A 19,632-nucleotide genomic window follows, 5' to 3' on the forward strand; every position below is an offset into this window, starting at 1 on the left:
GGAGAACAGTTTTGTCTCCTAATGATGCTTGGCAATGTCTGGAGATATTTTTGGTTGTCATGACTCGGGGGAGAGGTGGGGTCGATGCTGTTGGCATCTAGTTGATGCTGCTTGCCATGCTACCATGCACAGAACAGCACCCATAATAAAGGATTATCTGATCCAAAATATCAATAGCGCCGGGTTGAGAAAGCCTGCTGCTGAATAGGAAGTCAATAAATGTTTCTCTGTTGGAGGATAAATAAGAACAATGACAATTCTTAAAACACTTTAAAACTTTTTTCAAGGAAAATGACACTGACCTTTTCAGAACAAATTAAGTAAAAATAAAATACGCAAAGAACAAGCTGATACAGCTAACTAGAATTATAAAAACATATAGGGGGCCAGGTGCGGTGACTCACGCCTGTAATCCCAGGACTTTGGGAGGGCAAGGTGGGCGGATCCTGAGACCATCCTGGCTAACACAGTGAAACCCTGTCTCTACTAAAAATACAAAAAAATTAGCCAGGCATGGTGGCAGGTGCCTGTAGTCCCAGCTACTCGGGGGGCTAAGGCAGGAGAATGGCGTGAACCCAGGAGACAGAGCTTGCAGTGAGCCGAGATCGGGCCACTGCACTCCAGCCTGGGTGACAGAGCGAGACTCCGTCTCAAAAAATATATATATATATATAATGTACGAAGATGAAGTAAATAGAGTAATTATAAGAGTGAAATTGGAGTTGCTTTTTAATTTTATTTTTTTAATTGACAAATAATTGTACATATTCATGAGGTACCTAGTGATATTTTGATAAATATAATGTAATCAGATCAGGGCAATTAGTATACACATTTTCTTTAACATTTATCACTTCGTTGTGTTGGGAACATTTAATATCCTCCTTCTAGCTGTTTAAAACTATATATTATTGTGACCTGCCGTCATCCTACAGTGGTCTAGAACCCTAGAAATTATTTTTTCTATCTAGCTATAACTTCGTATCTTTTAACAAATCTCTCCCTATTCCTGCACCTCCTTTTTCTCCCTGATCTCTAGTGTCCTCTCTCCTACTTTTTACTTCCATGAGATTAACTTTTTAAGATTCCACATGTGAGTGAGAACATGTAGAGTTTAACTTTCTGTTCCCGGCTTGTTTTGCTTAACCCATACCAATAGTCATGCATTCTATTTTCTGACATGTTTCCCCCCCGTTTTGTCTTGATAGTCCTTCCTCTACCTAGCCTGGTATATGACTATGTCTGTTCTTGGACACTATAACAACTTTTTTTTTGCTGCTCACCTTCTCGACATTGCTATGGGATTCAAGACATTAAGAACCATCTTGTCCTCAGTAACTCACAATGGCAAACAGGTAAGCAGTTTATCTTTTTCTCTCCATTGCAGAAAATAAAAAAGCAACCAATAAAGCAGAGAAAAATAAAACCACCCCTCAAATGGCAATGTACATTTTTAAAGATTTTTTGGAAGGAAGGGTCTGTACCTCTTCTAAACTGCAGGGAGTAGCAGTTTGAGGGTCTTCTAGGCCTATACTCAAGCCTTGGCTTGACTTTGGATGAATTAATTGAAAATAATAAAAGTACATACCTTACCATATTTCTGTGAAAATGAAATAAAAACAAATGTATATGCTTTAACACAGCCCCTGGCACGTATTAAGCACTCAGGAACTTAGTTATCACTTTGTTTCTAGTATAGTGTTTGCTCCACTTGTTATTATGCGGAACCAAAATAGGTTACAGAATCCTGATGCACTCATTGTGTTAGCTGTAAAATATGAGATGCTGCATTTTGATATAATATTTTTAAACTGTTTATCTTATACTCTTTACTTTTAAATTGAGCAAAAAGGATAATGTTTCATATTTGACAAGGTCATGCTGACTCAGAAGAAAACTGGTCTAGGTCCAGAAAATGCACTTATGTTCTAATGGAACCTGCTTGTAATGTTAAAACTTTCCATTATCATGAAGCATATGGCAGAAGTATGCATGTTCTAATGGAACCCGTTTGTAACGTTAAAACTTTCCATTATCATGAAGCATATTGCAGCAGTATGCATTTATTAATTCATTTGCTATTTTTCAAGTGTCCACTGGGTGGTAACATATGCTGTGTTAGTTATTTGGATTAACAGAATCCTTCTTTTCCAGAGTCTTGTAGCCCAGCACATTTTAAAATAATTGCCTCTCTAAAAGCTTTGAACTGGGTCCACAGTTAAGTCTCCATTATCATTAGTTTTCTAAATTTCAGCACATTATTCTTACATATGTTACTTTAGATTCTCCTTATGGCTGTGATGTGCCCAGCGAGTCATGGGTCTAGTGACAAAAAGTCTATTTATCTGCCAGTCAGTTCATAAGTTGTGTTTGAGCTCCCAGTATGTGTAGTAAAGAACTGGAGATGCCAAATCTGTGTGTGTTTCTACATAAAAGATCTGGCACTACTTTCAGTTTCTGAACTTTGTGGGGTTTCTTTCTTTTTGAGGTATCAAATTTTCTTTTTTTGTTTGTTTTTAAGACAGAGTCTCGCTCTGTCACCCAGGCTGAAGTACAGTGGTGCGATCTCGACTCACTGCAACCTCCGCCTCCTGGGTTCAAGTGATTCTCTTGCCTCAGCCGCCCGCATAACTGGGATTATAGGCACGCGCCACCATGCCCGGCTAATTTTTCTATTTTTAGTAGAGATGGGGTTTCACCATGTTGGCCAGGCTGGTCTCGAACCTCAGGTGATCTGCCCGCCTCGCCCTCCCAAAGTGCAGGGATTACAGGCATGAGCCACCCCACCAGGCCTCAAATGTTCATTTGCAGAAATATGTAGAGTTTAATAGTCCTAACAGGTAAAACATGCAGAAATTCACAGTGGCCTTGTACTTCATTTATAGAAATGAATGAAACCCTCTGTTAAGCTAACATGTTTTCTCCAGATAATTGTAAAGTGATTTTGTAAAGACTTAATCAGCATAGGCAGTCGCAGTCAAGACCATAAAGTTGTGCTGTAATCAGAGAAAGTACACATAAAGATAAGGCATGTTAGCGTGGTGGAATTTCTGTGATGAATCCAGAAATATATTTTCACCAACTTGGTGAAAAGCCACATTTTTAGCATATGCATATTCTATCAAAAATACTCTACAATTCTATCATATACTTATAACTATCCAAAAATTAAAGTATAATTTGGAATTAAAAACAGATTACTTAGAGCTGAAAGACCTTTCAGAGACATTTAATTACAGATTGAGAAAAATAGCCTTCAAAATAGTGTTGGTCATTAGCTGTGGTGTTTTTCACTTTGGTCATTGTTTACAAAGCAAGATTTCTCAGTTTTAAAAAATATTTATATTATACATTATTACTAATTGTGTGTCCCCAGATTTCAGGGGCAATACCAATTTCTATGTAGGATATGATTGAAAATTAAAAAATAATTTACAATCATAAAAACAAAATGCGTTTTATTAGGAATGTAAATTATGGGAAACAGCCCTCATAAAATGAAGAAAGGGCACAGTGGCTCACGCCTGTAATCCCAGCACTTTGGGAGGCCGAGGCGGGCAGATCGCCTGAGGTCGGGAGTTTGAGACCAGCCTGACAAACACGGAGAAACCCCATCTCTACTAAAAATACAAAATTAGCCGGGCATGGTGGTGCACGCTTGTAATCCCAGCTATTCGGGAGGCAGAGCTTGCAGTGAGCCAAGATCGCGCCACTGCACTCCAGCCTGGTGACAGAGCGAGACTCCATCTCACAATAAATAAAATAAAATATAGTCTGACAACTTGATCAAGAGAATATGAAAATAAATGTCTGCACAAGGAGGTAAGAAAGGTGAGAAATAAGTTATGGATCCCATTAGCTGCTAGTAAACATGGCTGTGTTCTCACTAGAGCACTCCCCACCCATGTAGATGCCACAATGTGTACATTTCTAATACCTGTTCCTTGTCACATTGCTTTCCAGCTCGTATTAACCGTTGGCTTGTTAGCTGTTGTTGTGTACCTGTACACTGTGGTGGCATTCAATTTTTTCCGAAAATTCTACAATAAAAGTGAAGACGGTGATACACCAGATATGAAATGTGACGATATGCTAACGGTAAGTTCATAACCTTTGATCTCCTATGAACAAAAATGTCTCCTGCTTCTGCAATCTAAGTAATTGTGTATTTATTCTCTAACAGTGCAAAATAGAAAATAGTCTAAACAATAAAAAGTTGCACGGCTCTTTAAAGAGTCAGCAGTTTCAATTCTAGCAGAACATAAAGGAGCATTTCTGTCAATTTTCTGTATGTGCTGCACAGCCGAATAATTAGAATTGCTGAGTAATGTACTTAGAACTCAAAGGAGTCATGTCATCGCTTAAGCCTGTTGTTCACATATCCCAGGACAGCAGGTAAAATTATTTCCCCGAGAACATTTGGAAGCCTTCGTTTTTTGTCACCTTAATGACTTTAACTGAAATTACTACATTTCAAAAGTGTATCTCTTCATAGAACTACTGGGTTTTGCTTTTATATTGAGTATCTTGGCTTAAATGTCTTTTTTGGTTTTGGCTTTCAAAAATCAACAGCTGTTAAAGCTTTCATATTGCTTTATATCACCGTTCTACAACCTGTCTCTCTAATATTGGCAAATGAGAAGTTAGTTATCATACATGAGATCTTAGATCAGGAAGGGGAACATGAGACAAAATATGTATCACTAGCTGGAAAGAGATGTATCCTTCAGTAGGCTCCTCATGAAAATACCTACATCATTTGTGTTGGGGATGTAGGTACAGAGGCTGATATAATGATACATAAATTACCCTAGAAAAAATAGCCCCAAAGATTGATGAGAGAGAATGACCATTATTACAAAGACTAACAATTAAGATAATTTTATACTAAAGAATGACAAATCAGTGGGACAGAGTGGTTCAGAAACAGGTGCAAATACTCATGAAAATTAAAAGATGATAAGGATAGCTTTTGAAGTAAGGAAATGAAAAATAATTTAATAAATGACATTAGTACCATGGACAAGCTGTTTGGGGGAAAATGATAAAAATGGATACCAACGTTGCTTTATAAACAAAAATAAATTCTCAATTGAGCATATATTAATGCAATAAGAAGGAATAATCACAAGACAGAATTCGATGCCTTAAATAATAGTAATACTCATTTTTATATGGAGAAGGGTCTAAGTGTGACATAAAACTCAGGGTCTATGAAATCATAAACATTATTTGAAAAAAGAGCAACTATAAATACAGTAGTAAAGGCAAATGGTAAAATGGGAAAAATATTTTTAACACCATAACAAAGGACCAGTTTCCTTAATCTACCAAGTCCTTATCACATCAATAAGAAGAAATAAGCCAATAGAAAAACAAGTAAATCACATGACCAGACAATTCACGGTAAAATTAAATCAGTGGGCTTGCAGATTTGAAAAGATGCTCAGCCTCTGTCAAAGTGAAAGAAATGCAAATTAAAACAATGAAAAAAACACTTTTTACCTGTCAGGTTTGCAAAGTATTCATGTTTGTTAAAACCCATAGTTGGTGAATTGATGGGAAAAAAATCAGCATTTTCATGACTCTGGTTGGGAATTTGAATTGACAACAATTTTAGAGAAGTTTTGTGATACCTGTCAAATTTTTAAGTATACATATCTTTTGACCTATTAATTCCACTGCTAGTAATTTACCTAAAGGTTTACTCACAAATAAGCCTCTGTATGTTCAAGGACATCAGCTGCCCTCACAAGCTAGGAATAATCTGAATGGTCATTAGTAGTGTCCTGATTAAGTCAATTATGATAAATCCGTAACAAATATGCATCTGTTTGAAAATGAGAGAAATTCATATATACAGATATGGAGAGACATACAAATTACATTTTAATTAAATTACACTTAATTTAAAAAAACAAGATCTTGATCAGTATGATAGGATCCTAATTGTGTGAAATGATATATACACAATAATTCATATTTTTGATATGCTAGAATATGCATAACATTTTTCTGGAGGGATTTATTCATAGGACACTGTGAACAAGGATTCCTACCAGAGTAGGACCATAGATCACAGGAGAAAGAAACTTGTTTGCTTTTCATTTTATCGACTTTACTCCTGTCTGAATGATTGATACTATTTCTTTTTACCGTAGGTATTTTTTTATTTTTAAAAGTCTAAGACAGTTTTTTCCCCACCATGTTATAAAAGATAATCTGCCTTCAGTTGTTCCCAAAATTAGTTTAACTACATGCAGGGACTGTTTCCTGGCAGGAAGGAGAGAACAGTACAGGTGGCTGACCTGAAGGAATTAAAGGACAGAGGCTGAGGGAAGCTCTAGTGAAACCTGATGTTACTTTTTCATCCACTGCCTGTTCTTGAGCCATTTATTTATCGCCCGAATCTCTTATTTGTGTAAAGAAGTTTTTCTGTATTTAAAATTTTATCATAAATGATCATTAATATAGAATTGCCCATCCTTCCTCTCCTTTAAACAAATATTATTTTATTTACTAATTTAGAGATCTTCAGACAAGATTGTCATTCTTTAGCTTTTCAATATTAGGCATTTTGTTCTCTTCCCAACTTTCTTTTTAATAAAAAAAATTTGCGAATAAATAACAACTCTCAAATGAATTGCAAGTTATTTAAAAATTGGGGATACATAATAGCTTGCTGACATAAAAATATTCCCTTTTCTTAGGTCAAGATTAAATTTTTGAAGGCTTAGAACTTCAAAAAGGGATGCCTTTGATGGAAAATGCAGGGGGAAAAAAGCTTTCAACTCATCAGTCCGTACATAGTTGGCAGCAGAGCAAATCGTATTGTTCATGCAAAAATCATCTATAATTTTCAGTATTTCCTGTCATTATTGCCATTCTGAGGTGTTACGCATATGACTTTGTGATTTCCATGTGCTAGTGACCTACTTGGAGGACACGGAGTGTCAGAGCTGAAAGGACTCTGATGTTCATGGTTGTTCATCCATACACTTAATTCCTCAACTGGAAGAAAATGCCATCCCAGTTACAAATCCACGGTCTTGTAGATTTTTTTTTATTTATCAAGTGCTTATATAGCACTTGGCTATAAATGATGTTGGCCAGGTATTATCTCAAGAGCTTTACAAATAAATATTAACTCAGTCGTCTCCTAATAACTTTTTGCTGTAGGTTGGCACTGCTATCATTCCATTTTACAGATGAGGAAACTGAGCTAGCAAGAGTTTGAGTAACTTGTCATAAGTCACACAGTTAGGAAGAGGTGATACTCTTCAACCAGTACTCTAAGTTACACTACCTCACAGATAGTAACTTCATTAATGCTTCTGTTACTAATTTGAGTGATGTTTTTATACCAGGCACTTGTTAAGGAAAAGGTCTGAGTAAGTACAGTCCCTGCCCTCATGGAACTTGCATGGTAAGCATCTTTATAGCAATTCTGCTAAGCTCATTCTTTTTCCTAGAATCTTCCAAGGAAAGAATGCCCCAGAAATTCCAGAAGTTTTGGAAAACCTTGTGGATCAGTATTCCTGTTACATACAGAACATTTAATATACTATACAAAAATAGTGGATTCAACATCACTGCTCAAATATTGCAACTGAGAAGTTGCTTTAGATGGCTACTAGACAGGGAAATAAAAATAACTTTTTAATGTCACATCATACTAGAGTGGAAGATATTGATATGGACACAATTTATGTGCCTTAATACTTGAGATCCATTTTAGTCATCATAAGTTGGCATGACTGAGATGCAATACTTACCTTTGATACTTTTCTTCTCTGATTAATTGCTGGACGAATAATTCATGCACCTTGCCTGGAGCCTCTTCCCTGACTGCCTATCACCCCCTGATTTGGCCCACCTATCTGCTTCTTAAAACCATCTCCTATCCTTCCTGTTGCTGCTTTTCTCACACTGCAAAGCAGAGAAAAATTTATAAGTTTTTTTAAAAAAAACTTAACAGCAACTGTAAGAAAACTGGATTCACTGCAATAAGACTGACCCGTTACTAGTGATGACTCTCATCAGAGTCACTAACATGCAACACTTTGCCCCTCCTCCCACACCTATTCATTCATTCCAGGCCTAGGACTGAAGATGTGTCAAAGATCCTTCATCTCCTCTCCCACGTGCTGCCTTTAATATCAGCCATGCTCAGAGCCTCTCTACCCTGTGACCCTGAAGGCAGGAGGGGAGTGGGAGGCCAGGAAAGGCTACATGGCACGACGCAGAAGGTAGCAGCAGCAGGTACATTGCCTGCAGTGACTTCCAAGAAACTTAGTACTATTCTAGGACAGACAAACACCTGACAAAATGTATAAATCTCAAAATCTACCAGCCTCAGGGCAGAAAGTTCACTTAGGTCATGTATTCCTAAAGAGTATGATGCTCAGAGAATTGCTAAAAATTAATAGAAAAATAGGAATGATTTCAGATCGTGACATTCAGTGACCTGTGTCAGGTAGTGAGAACAATATATGACTTTAGATCTCCCTTTTATACCACAGGGAGACCCCGGCAACATCCTGGTCTCTCCTTTCATTATGCAGCCATCATAGTTGACCCCATTCAAGTTGTAATCATAGGATCCTTAGACAACTACATTTTGAACCTCACTCTCAGCATGCATTTCCATTACTTTTGTTAATTTTGCTTAGGAAGACAACTGCCTTCACCTGGTTGATTTTGCCCAGTTTCATGGGGCATGAATACAGAAGACAGAGAAACTTGGTTCCAGTGAGGAAATATGACCTGTTGATGTTTTGAACTATGGACTTAACTAGAGCCTAGATTTTCTTCAGTTTGAGGGATTTCTGTCCTCATGAGTAAGACTATTTATGACCAGCTTTGTTGTAGGTTTTTATATTTCTACACATAACAATAAACTTACTATCTTGTCTTTGACTGGGGTGAGTATATGTCTTAGATGTTTCCTCCCTGCAAGAAAAAACTCAGTTCCAAGACACAAGTCACTTTTTCATCCCTAGCTCATTCACAATGACGTGCTGCTGCCAACCAGTCAAACCAGACAGGAGTCTGTGGAGCGTTCCACAAGCTCATATCCCAGTGATTGTCCCTAAAAACTCCCACATGGGAACGGAGGCCACATTACCTAGATTGACATTCCAATTGTAGTGTCCAAACACTTGCTTTTGATTTGCTTCTTACTAGTACTTGTGCAGGGGCTTCTTTAAAAAGCCAACAAAATTTAAAATATAACTGATGACTTACAGTAGTGCGCTTTCAAAGTAGAGGCTTATTAAAACCAGCCTGCCAGCAAGAAAGCAGCACAGAATAGGAAACAGAAAGATTTAGTTTCTTTAATTTAGTTCTCCAAAGATCATCCTTTCTTTATGACAGTCTCTTGAACATTTCCTTTCACAGGGTGATGTCTATATTCTCTCTTGAGATAAATTTTCCTCACTCATGTCACATTGTATTCACTTCATCCTGAGTTTCTTTGTTGTTTTCTGTGGATCTGAGAGAGAACATCTGAGGTTTTGCAAGTAGGCAACTCGCCCTTCTGTTTTTCATAATTTACAGTAGGTGGTGCCATAGCTGCAGTGTTATAGACAAGTCACACGGGGATTTTTTTTTTTTTTCCAGATTAGGATATTTTGAGCCTGAGAATCTAATTAAACCAGCAGTATCCTGATAGAACTTGAACCTCTACAAGAACATAGGAGGGAAAAGTGAAAAATGATGTAAAGTCCAAGGTAAAAAGATGATTGTCACTAGATAGCCAGGGAGACTGACTTGACATAAAAGAGAATGTTCTTCTCAGACAGAGAGGGACCCCCGAACCAGAGGCTGCAGGGAAGGTGTCAAGACTTGGGGAAAAATAGCTTTCCAGGTGATTAAGATGAAAAGCATACTCCTAGGGAAATAAACTTACTTGTGTAATTGTTCTAAATTACCTTACTTAATTGTCGTCACTTATTTTACCCTACCTTCCCAACAAATAATCTGTCTCTCTAGTTCTCTCTCTCTCCAAATTCTTTCCTCATTTTTCCTTTTTTTTTTTTCAAGATGAAGGCCTCATAAGGATTTTCACCAGCAGCTGACCCTTAGTGTTCCCTAAAACCAATAGAAACTATGATCCACCTCAGAATGAACCCGTTTAGGAGATGGATGAGGGAGGGAAGCCGCAGACTATAATGTCTTAGGAATCAACAACTTCCTCTTCTCAATTTTTGTAGGACCAGGCACCTTCCTAACTCATTACTCAGATTGTCTGAAAGAAGCTTATCTTTTTGTCTCACAGAATTACTTCTTTCCACTTCCAGCCCTCATTATCAGGTTTAGGCTGATTCTATGAAAAGAAAGGTGGATAAAAGGATTTTCAGTTGCAGCAGGATAATTTGGTAGCTGACAGTCTGACAGCCATGTATTAGAAGTTATTCACCACATACCTCCTATTCCAACACCACAGCCAACTACATACAATTGTCTAGGGCTGACCAGGTAGTAAAGGATGAGGCTGGGAAAATCAGTATCAACATCCCACAGGTGAACTGTACATTTTATTCTTTTTAAATGTGGTAATTTATTAAGCCTAAATAATCAAATGCACAAGACTGTCTTTTCAGCATGACTGTTAAGTCCACTGTTGATCTCTGCTGGCATCCCTTCATCACAGTGCATAAAGCTGATGTAAATTGAAGGACAGCAGTGAGGAAGGGTATTTCCAGGAAAGGTTGGTTAGATGACTGACAAGGGATCTACAAAGAAGGAAACATTTTCCTTGGTAATTTAGGCTCATTCCATGGTCCTATCTTCAACATTACATGTCTAGAAACTACAAGTGAATCATCCTTTTGGGGACAGACTCACATTAACCAGTATTACATAAGTCTGATGTGTGAGTCAGAATACCAACATGCTACTCATTAAGAATTCATGCCAGAAGTTGTATCTTCCCTAGACAAACACCTATATGGGAAGCCAAATTATAACCCAAGACCCAACGACTCCCAAGTACAAGACCAAGAATCTTGGTCAGCAGGAATCACCAAGAGGAACTGATGGATGATCAGATCATCCATCAGTTGCTGGGTGATCTCAGCCACTAGTGCTGTCACACACAGTTCCTCAAACAAGCAGGGATGGAGAGCTAGGACATTCCAAGACCTGGACTGGGAACTGCACAATCCACTGTTGGCTCACTGTGGGGATTGGAATGGGGACCCAAGGGACCAGAACTTGACATGGAGGAGTACCAGTCCAGAGCCAGGTATACTATCCAAACTGAGTCCTCAGAGAAATCCCCGGAGGGGAGATGCAAGCACAAAGCTACTTGTGAAGTCAAGGAAACATGAGCAATGGGAAAGATGGTCTAACTAAAGGGGAAAGAAGCTGCATTTAACTACTCTTTATTGATTTCCTGTAGTCACAATTAAATACAAATGAAGACACAGATTTGGAGAAAAGGAATCCAGGCTGGGCGTGGTGACTCATGCCTGTAATCCGAGCACTTTGGGAGGCCAAGGCAGGCAGATCACCTGAGGTCAGGAGTTCGAGACCAGTCTGGCCGACATGGCGAAACCCCATCCCTACTAAAAATACAAAAATTAGCTGGGCATGGTGGCAGGCACCTGTAATCTCAGCTACTCAGGTGGCTGAGGCAGGAGAATCGCTTGAACCCAGGAGGCGGAGGTTGCAGTGAGCGGAGAACACCCCATTGTACTCTAGCCTGGGAGACAGAGCAATACTCCATCAAAAAAAAAAAAAAAAGAAAAAAAAAAAAAAAAAAAAAGGCAATCCAATTCTTACTTAATAAAAATAAGAAATGTGTGGTAAAACAAATGCAAACAGTATGCCTCAGGATATGGTGAAAATAGTTTCCCCTTCTCACAGATTCACTATTAGCAGTTTCAAGCACCAAGCTTTGAGAAACTACAGCAGTGGCTTCAGGATTTTTTTTTTAAGTGATGGATGGTCTGTAAGATTTTACTTCCAGAGATTGATTCAGTAGGTAGTACCAGGAACCCAGAAGGTTGCCACATCCAGGAGGCTCTGAGATGAGGTTAGGCTTAGACCCCATCAGGCTAATCTGGCTCTAAGGATCTCCTGGGCCTTTCTGCAAAAGAGACCCCTAACCTGGGCTCCAGACCAGATTTTTGGTGGGCACTGGCTGAGCTGGCCTTGTAATGCTGTTTATTATATGACAGGCTGAGTCGACGACCATACCACCCTGAACGTGCCCAATCTCATCCTTGTATGCCAGGCTGATAAAACGTTTCCAAATTTAAATTTGGAAATTTAAATTTCCAAATTTTTACACATTTAATTCTGTTCCCTAAATTGCAGCCATCTAACCCAGGAGACTTTTTCTCCTCTGCATCTGACAGATCCATCAGCTGTTGAACTCACAGTTGAACTGTGAGCATTTTGGTATCACCTTGTTGGCCGCTCTTTGCCTACACATTGTGCTTTTTCAAGCGTCCTGAGAATGTGAGATCTGTGGGTTGAGGCAGTGAAGGCTCTGTGAAAACAGCAGGTCTCACTCCTCATTCATCCCACAAATGATTTGAGGACTTACCATGTGCTCATAGTAAGGCACTGGCAACAGAGTAATAACCAAAGCATTTCTTGTTGGAATGCAGTCAGTCCTAGGGGAATGAAATAGACAACAAAAAAACAAGCAAGCTGGATATCCAAGTGTGGAATTCAAGAAAAAGGTCCAGGCTGGAAATAGAAATGAGTGTAATTGGCACAGAGATGAAACTTAAAGCCATGAAACCAGGAAGGTTCCCCCAAGGGAGTGTCCTAGAAGTAAAAAGGTCAAAGAACCCAGTCCTGGAGCAATTGTTCATGAAGCCACAGGGAGATGAGGAAGATTTGGCAAAGGAGACTGGGAAGCAATGGCCAGAAATGAAGAGAAGCAGAAGAGTGTGGTGTTTCTGTGTTGAGGCTTTTGTCCCCTTTGTTCTGGTCAGCAGCAACTAACTAGGTTTTGAATTGATGGGTGACACATCCATTAAGTCAAGGTATCTGGGACAGTCTAAGAAAATCTCAGAGGAAGGATTATTAATTTAGGCCCAAAGGATGAGTAGGAATGGGGTAAGAATGGAAAAGGCTATTGCAAGAGAATGAGAATGTACGAGCAAAGATCTGGAATCAGGAATAGTTCATTTGGAGGAGGTATAAGGAGAGTGGAGAGAGCGGAGAGGGAGGTTTTTAGGAAAGGTGAGTGTGGCTAAATTCAAGGGCCTGATAAAGGAGTTTGGACTTAGCTTAAATGAGGATAAAATACTGGATGCTCCAAGCCAGTGACTCTCAATCCAGCATGACTTCATTCCTCACTACCCCCCACCGCTCCCGCCCCCCAGGACATTTGGTATCTGGAGATATCTGTTATTGTCACTATGAGGTAGGGTGCTATTGGTATCTAAGGGGGTAGAGATCAAGGGCTCTTTTTAAAATAGCGTACAGTGCACAGGATAGCCCCTGCCCAAAGAATTCTCCAGCCAAAAATGTCACTGGTGCAGAGGCTGAGAACACTGCCCTAAAATGCCCTTTAATGAACCCCTCGTATTTTAGCAGTAGGCACAGGCAGCTGTATTTGTTGGTGGCTTTGATGTTTTAGGGTTTAAACAATAAGATGCTATTTCTTCCTCAGGTCTCCTCTCTTTTTTATTGTAGATATTAAAGTAGAAAAGAATTTCAGCATCGTATTTCAGGTATACTAGGTGAGGGGAGGGCGTTAGTATGTTTTCTTCTAGCTTAATTTCTAAGATTCCATCTTACTACCTCACCTTTCCAATGTCTGTTATGTCCAAAATAACTGAACAATGCAATATAGTTGTATGTCCCTTACTGTGTTCATAATATGATTACCTCATTAGAACAGACCGTTCGGAGCCAAGATACTAGATACAAGACACAAGATACTAGAAAATTTTCCATTTTCTCCAAAGTGAGAGAGAAAGTGCTAGGTAGAGTATGCAGTATACACTTTTGTTTAAAAGACAGCAACATGCAAAAGCCAAGTGTTTGCTTCACAGCTACAAATATGGAAACAAAAAGAGGCAATATAGAATGCAATAATTCTCACTTCCAGAGTGAGGATTAGGAACTACAGAGAGAACTCGGGTTTGTTGAGAATAAAAATGGGTAATGTCCCTCCAAGAAGTGATACCATGTCTTTTTTCCAGTGCTATATGTTCCACATGTATGTTGGAGTTCGTGCTGGAGGAGGGATCGGGGATGAAATCGAAGACCCAGCAGGAGACGAATATGAGATCTATCGAATCATCTTTGACATCACTTTCTTCTTCTTTGTTATTGTCATTCTCTTGGCCATAATACAAGGTAAGTGTCATCCTCGCTGAAGCTGATAACATCTAGAATTTGAGCCACATATTGCTGAAGTTAATATTCAAGGTAGGGTAATAACATCAAGTGTTTCCTGGCAAAGCCAAATCAAACTTTTCCTTTCAGTATTTCTTCATCATGCAGTCTACAGGGGAAAAGGTAAAGCAGCATGGAACCCTGGTATGAACGGAAGATACAGTGTTATTTTGTCTTCTTCCAAATAACATAATGGAAAGGGCACTTTCCTTGGTTTGATTCTCACCTCTGGGTTTCAGACACATGAACCCCAGCTTTACAATCTTGGGTGGATGAGCCATTTAACCCTTTAAACTTCTAAGCCAGCTGGGTGCAGTGGCTCATGCCTATAATCCAAGGACTTTGGGAGGCTGAGGCAGGTGGATCACTTGAGGTCAGGAGCTCGAGCCCAGCCTGACCAACATGGTGAAACCCCATCTCTATTAAAAATACAAAACTAGCCAGGTGTGGTGGCACACGCCTGTAATCCCAGCTACCTGAGAGGCTGAGGCAGGAGAACTGCTTGAACCCAGGAGGTGGAGGTTGTGGTGAGCTGAGATCACATCATTGCACTCCAGCCTGGGCAAGAAGAACGAAACTCATTTCATAAACCACACACACACACAAACCCACCACCACCACCAACTTCTAAGCCCTATGGTTGTTGAGAATTTTTAAAATGACATACAGGCCAGGCACGGTGGCTCACGCCTGCAATCCCAACACTTTGAGAGGCTGAGGCAGGTGGATCACTTGAGGTCAGGAGTTCAAGACCAGCCTGGCCAACCTGGTGAAACCGTGTCTCTACTAAAAATACAAAAATTAGCCTGATGTGGTGGTATGAACCTATAATCCCACTACTTGGGAGGCTGAGGCAGAAGAATCACTTGAACCTAGGAGGAGGAGGTTGCAGTGAGCAGAGGTCGCACCATTGCATTCCAGCCTGGGTGACGAGCGAAACTCCATCTCCAAAAAAAAAAAAAAAAAAAAAAGGAGGGTAGCTGGCAAGATGGCCAAATAGGACCAGCTCCAGACTGCAGTTCCCAGCAAGATCAATGCAGAAGGCGGTGATTTCTGCATTTCCACCCAAGGTACCCAGTTCATCTCCCTGGGACTGGTTGGACAATGGGTGCAGCCCACAGAGGGTGAGCAGAAGCAGGGTGGGGTGTCACCTCACCTGGGAAGCACAAGGGGTTGGGGAATTTCCCTCCCGTAGCCAAGGGAAACCGTGAGAGACTGGACTGGGAGGAATGGTGCACTCCAGCCCAGATTCCGTGCTTTTCCCACAGTCTTAGCAACCAGCAGACCAGTAAATACCCTCCACTGCCTACGCCACCAGGGCCCTGGGTTTCAAGCACAAAACTGGGTGGTTGTTTGGGCAGGTACCAAGCTAGCTGCAGAAGTTTTTTTCGTACCCCAGTGGCACCTGGGACACCAGCGAGACAGAACCATTCACTGCCCCAGAAAGAGATCTGAAGCCAGGGAGCCAAGTGGTCTGGCTCAGCAGGTCCCACCCCCACGGACCCCAGCAAGCAAAGACCCACTGGCTTGAAATTCTCGCTGCTAGCACAGTGGTATGAGGTTGACCTCGGTTGCGCCAGCTTGGTCGGGGGAGGGCCATCTGCCATTGCTGAGGCATGAGTAAGCAGTTTTATCCTCACAATGTAAACAAAGCCAATGGGGAGTTCCAATTGGGTGGAGCCCACTGCAGCTCAGCAAGGCCATTGCGGCCAGACTGCCTCTCTAGGTTTTCCTCCTCTCTGAAAAAAGAGACAGCAACCACAGTCAGGTACTTACAGATAAAACCCCCATCTCCCTGGGACAGAGCACCTGGGGGAAGGGGTGGCTGTCGGTGCAGCTTCAACAGACTTAAATGACCCTGCCTGACAGCTGTGAAGACAGCAGCAGATCTCCCAGCATAGTGTTCCAGCTCTAATAAGGGACAGACTGCCTCCTGAAGTGGGTCCCTGACCCCCATGTATCCTGACTCGGGCCAACAGACACCTCATACAGGAAAGCTCGGGCTGACATTTGGTGGGTGCGCCTCTGGGAAGAAGCTTCCAGAGGAAGGAACATGCAGCAATCTTTGCTGTTCTGCAGCCTCCACTGGTGATACCCAGGCAGACAGGGTCTGGAGTGGACCTCCAGCAAACTCCAGCAGACCTGCAGCAGAGGGGCCTGTTAGAAGGAAAACTAACAAACAGAAAGGAATAGTATCAACATCAACAAAAAGGACATGCACTCAAGAGACTCCATCCGAAGGTCACCAACATCAAAGACCAAAGGTAGATAAATCCATGGAGATGGGGAGAAACCAGCACACCAAGGCTGAAAATTCCAAAAACTGGAACGCCTCTTCTCTCCAAATATCACAACTTCTCGCCAGCAAGGGAACAAAACTGGATGGAGAATGAGTTTGACAAAATGACAGAAGTAAGCTTCAAAAGGTGAGTAATAACAAACTCCTCCGAGCTAACGGAGCATTTTCTAACCCAATGCAAGGAAGCTGAGAACTTTGAAAAAAGGTTAGAGAAATTGCTAAACTAGAATAACCAGTTTAGAGGAGAACATAAATGACCTGATGGAGCTGAAAAACACAGCATGAGAACTTCGTGAAGCATACACAAGTACCAATAGCTGAATCCATCAAGCAGAAGAAAGGATATCAGAGATTGAAGGTGAACTCAATGAAATAAAGTGAGAAGACAAGATTAGAGAAAAAAGAGTGAAAAGAAATGAACAAATCCTTCAGGAAATATGGGACTATGTGAAAAGACCAAATATACGTTTGACTGGTGTACCTGAAAGTGATGGGAGAATGGAACCAAGTTGGAAAACACCCTTCAGGATATTATCCAGGAGAACTTCCCCAACCTAGCAAGGCAGACCAACATTCAAATTCAGGAAATCCAGAGAACACCACAAAGATACTCCTTGAGAAGAGCAACCCCAAGACACATAATGGTCAGATTCACCAAGGTTGCAATGAAGGAAAAAATGTTAAGGGCAGCCAGAGAGAAAGGTCGGGTTACCCACAAAGGGAAGCCCATCAGACTAACAGCAGATCTCGCTGTAAAAACCCTGCAAGCCAGAAGAGAGTGGGGGCAAATATTCAACATTCTTAAAGGAAAGAATATTCAACTCAGAATTTCACATCCAGCCAAACTAAGCTTCATAAGCGAAGGAGAAATAAAATCCTTTAAAGACAAGCAAACGCTGAGAGATTTTGTCACCAGCAGGCCTGCCTTACAAGAGCTCCTGAAGGAAGCACTAAAAATGGAAAGGAACAACCGGTACCAGCCACTGCAAAAACATACCAAATTGTAAAGACCATTGACACTATGAAGAAACTGCATGAACTAACGGGAAAAATAACCAGCTAGCATCATAATGACAGGATCAAATTTACACATAACAATATTAACCTTAAATATAAACAGGCTAAATGCCCAAATTAAAAGACACAGACTGGCAAATTGGATAGAGTCAAGACCCATCAATGTGCTGTATTCAGGAGACCCATCTCATGTGCAAAGACACACATGGGCTCAAAATAAAGGGATGGAGGAATATTTACCAAGCAAATGGAAAGAAAAAATAGCAAGGATTGTAATTCTAGTCTCAGATAAAACAGATTTTAAACCAACAAAAGTCAAAAGAGACAAAGAAGGACATTACATATGGTAAAGGGATCAATGCAACAAGAAGAGCTAACTATCCTGAATATATATGCACCCAATACAGGAGCACCCAGATTCATAAAACAAGTTCTTAGAGACCTACAAAGAGACTTAGACTCCCCACAATAATAGTGAGAGACTTTAACACCCCACTGTCAATATTAGATCAATGAGAGAAAATTAGCAAGGATATCCAGGACTTGAACTCACCTCTGGACCAAGCAGACCTAACAGACATCTACAGAACTCTCCACCCGAAATCAACAAAATATGCATTCTTCTCAGTACCAATTCACACTTATTCTAAAATTGACCACATAATTGGAAGCAAAATGCTACTCAGCAAATGCAAAAGAATGGAAATCCTCACAAAGTGTCTCTCAGACCACAGTGCAATCAAATTAGAACTCAGGATTAAGAAACTCACTTAAAATCGCACAACTACGTGGAAACTGAAAAACCTGCTCCCGAATGGCTACTGGGTAAGTAATAAAATTAAGGCAGAAATACAGATGTTCTTTGATACCTGCTGCTGAATGACTACTGGGTAAGAAATGAAATTAAGGCAGAAATACAGATGTTCTTTGATACTGATAAGAACAAAGACACAACGTGCCAGAATCTCTGGGACACATATAAAGCAGTGTGTGGAGGGAAATTTATAGCACTAAATGCCCACAAGAGAAAGCAGGAAAGATCAAAATTGACACCCTAACATCACAATTAAAAGAACTAGAGAAGCAAGAGCAAACAAATTCAAAAGCTAGCAGAAGACAAGTAATAACTAAGACAGTGAATCAAGATCGTGCCACTGCACTCCAGCCTGGGTGACAGAGCAAGACTCCATCTCAAAAAAAAAAAAAAAAAAAAAGTAAGAAATAACTAAGATCACTGCAGAACTGAAGGAGATAGAGAAAGGAAAAACCCTTCAAAAAAAATCAGTGGGTCTAGGAGCTGGTTTTTTGAAAAGATCAACAAAATAGATAGATCACTAGCTAGACTAATAAAGAAGAAAAGAGAGAAGACTCAAACAGATGTAATACAAAATTATAAAGCGGATATCATCGCTGATCCCATACATATACAAACTACCATCAGAGAATACTATAAACATCTCTACGCAAATAAACTAGAAAATCTAGAAGAAATGGGTAAATTCCTGGACACATACACCCTCCCAAGACTAAACCAGGAAGAAGCTGAATCCCTGAATAGATCAATAACAAGTTCTGAAATTGAGGCAGTAATTAATAGCCTACCAACCAAAAAAGTCCAGGACCTGACGGATTCACAACTGAATTCTACTAGAGGTACAAAGAGGAGCTGGTACCATTCCTTCTGAAATTATTCCCAACAATAGAAAAAGAGGGAATTCTCCCTAACTCATTTTATGAGACCAGAATCATCCTGATACCAAAACCTGGCAGAAACACAACAAAAAAAGAAAACTTCAGGGCAATATCCCTGATGAACATCAGTGCAAAAACCTCAATAAATAACTGGCAAACCAAATCCAGCAGCACATCAAAAAGCTTATCCCCTGGGATGCAAGGCTGGTTCAACATATGCAAGTCAATAAATGTAATCCATCACATAAACAGAACCA

At 40.2% G+C, this 19,632-nt stretch overlaps 1 protein-coding gene across 1 annotated transcript in view; it reads left to right on the forward strand.

Moving 5' to 3' along the window:
* Positions 1-19,632, forward strand: part of RYR2 (ryanodine receptor 2 (cardiac)) — a 592,347-nt gene that overhangs the window by 563,410 nt on the left and 9,305 nt on the right. Inside the window, exons 102-104 of the mRNA XM_011935762.1 lie at positions 1,209-1,355; positions 3,964-4,098; positions 14,172-14,328. Coding sequence (XP_011791152.1) covers positions 1,209-1,355; positions 3,964-4,098; positions 14,172-14,328 — 439 coding nt within the window. The remainder of the gene's footprint in view (positions 1-1,208; positions 1,356-3,963; positions 4,099-14,171; positions 14,329-19,632) is intronic.

The sequence above is a fragment of the Colobus angolensis genome, unplaced genomic scaffold, assembly GCF_000951035.1.
Source record: "Colobus angolensis palliatus isolate OR3802 unplaced genomic scaffold, Cang.pa_1.0 Scaffold148, whole genome shotgun sequence".
NCBI classification, from domain to species: domain Eukaryota; kingdom Metazoa; phylum Chordata; class Mammalia; order Primates; family Cercopithecidae; genus Colobus; species Colobus angolensis.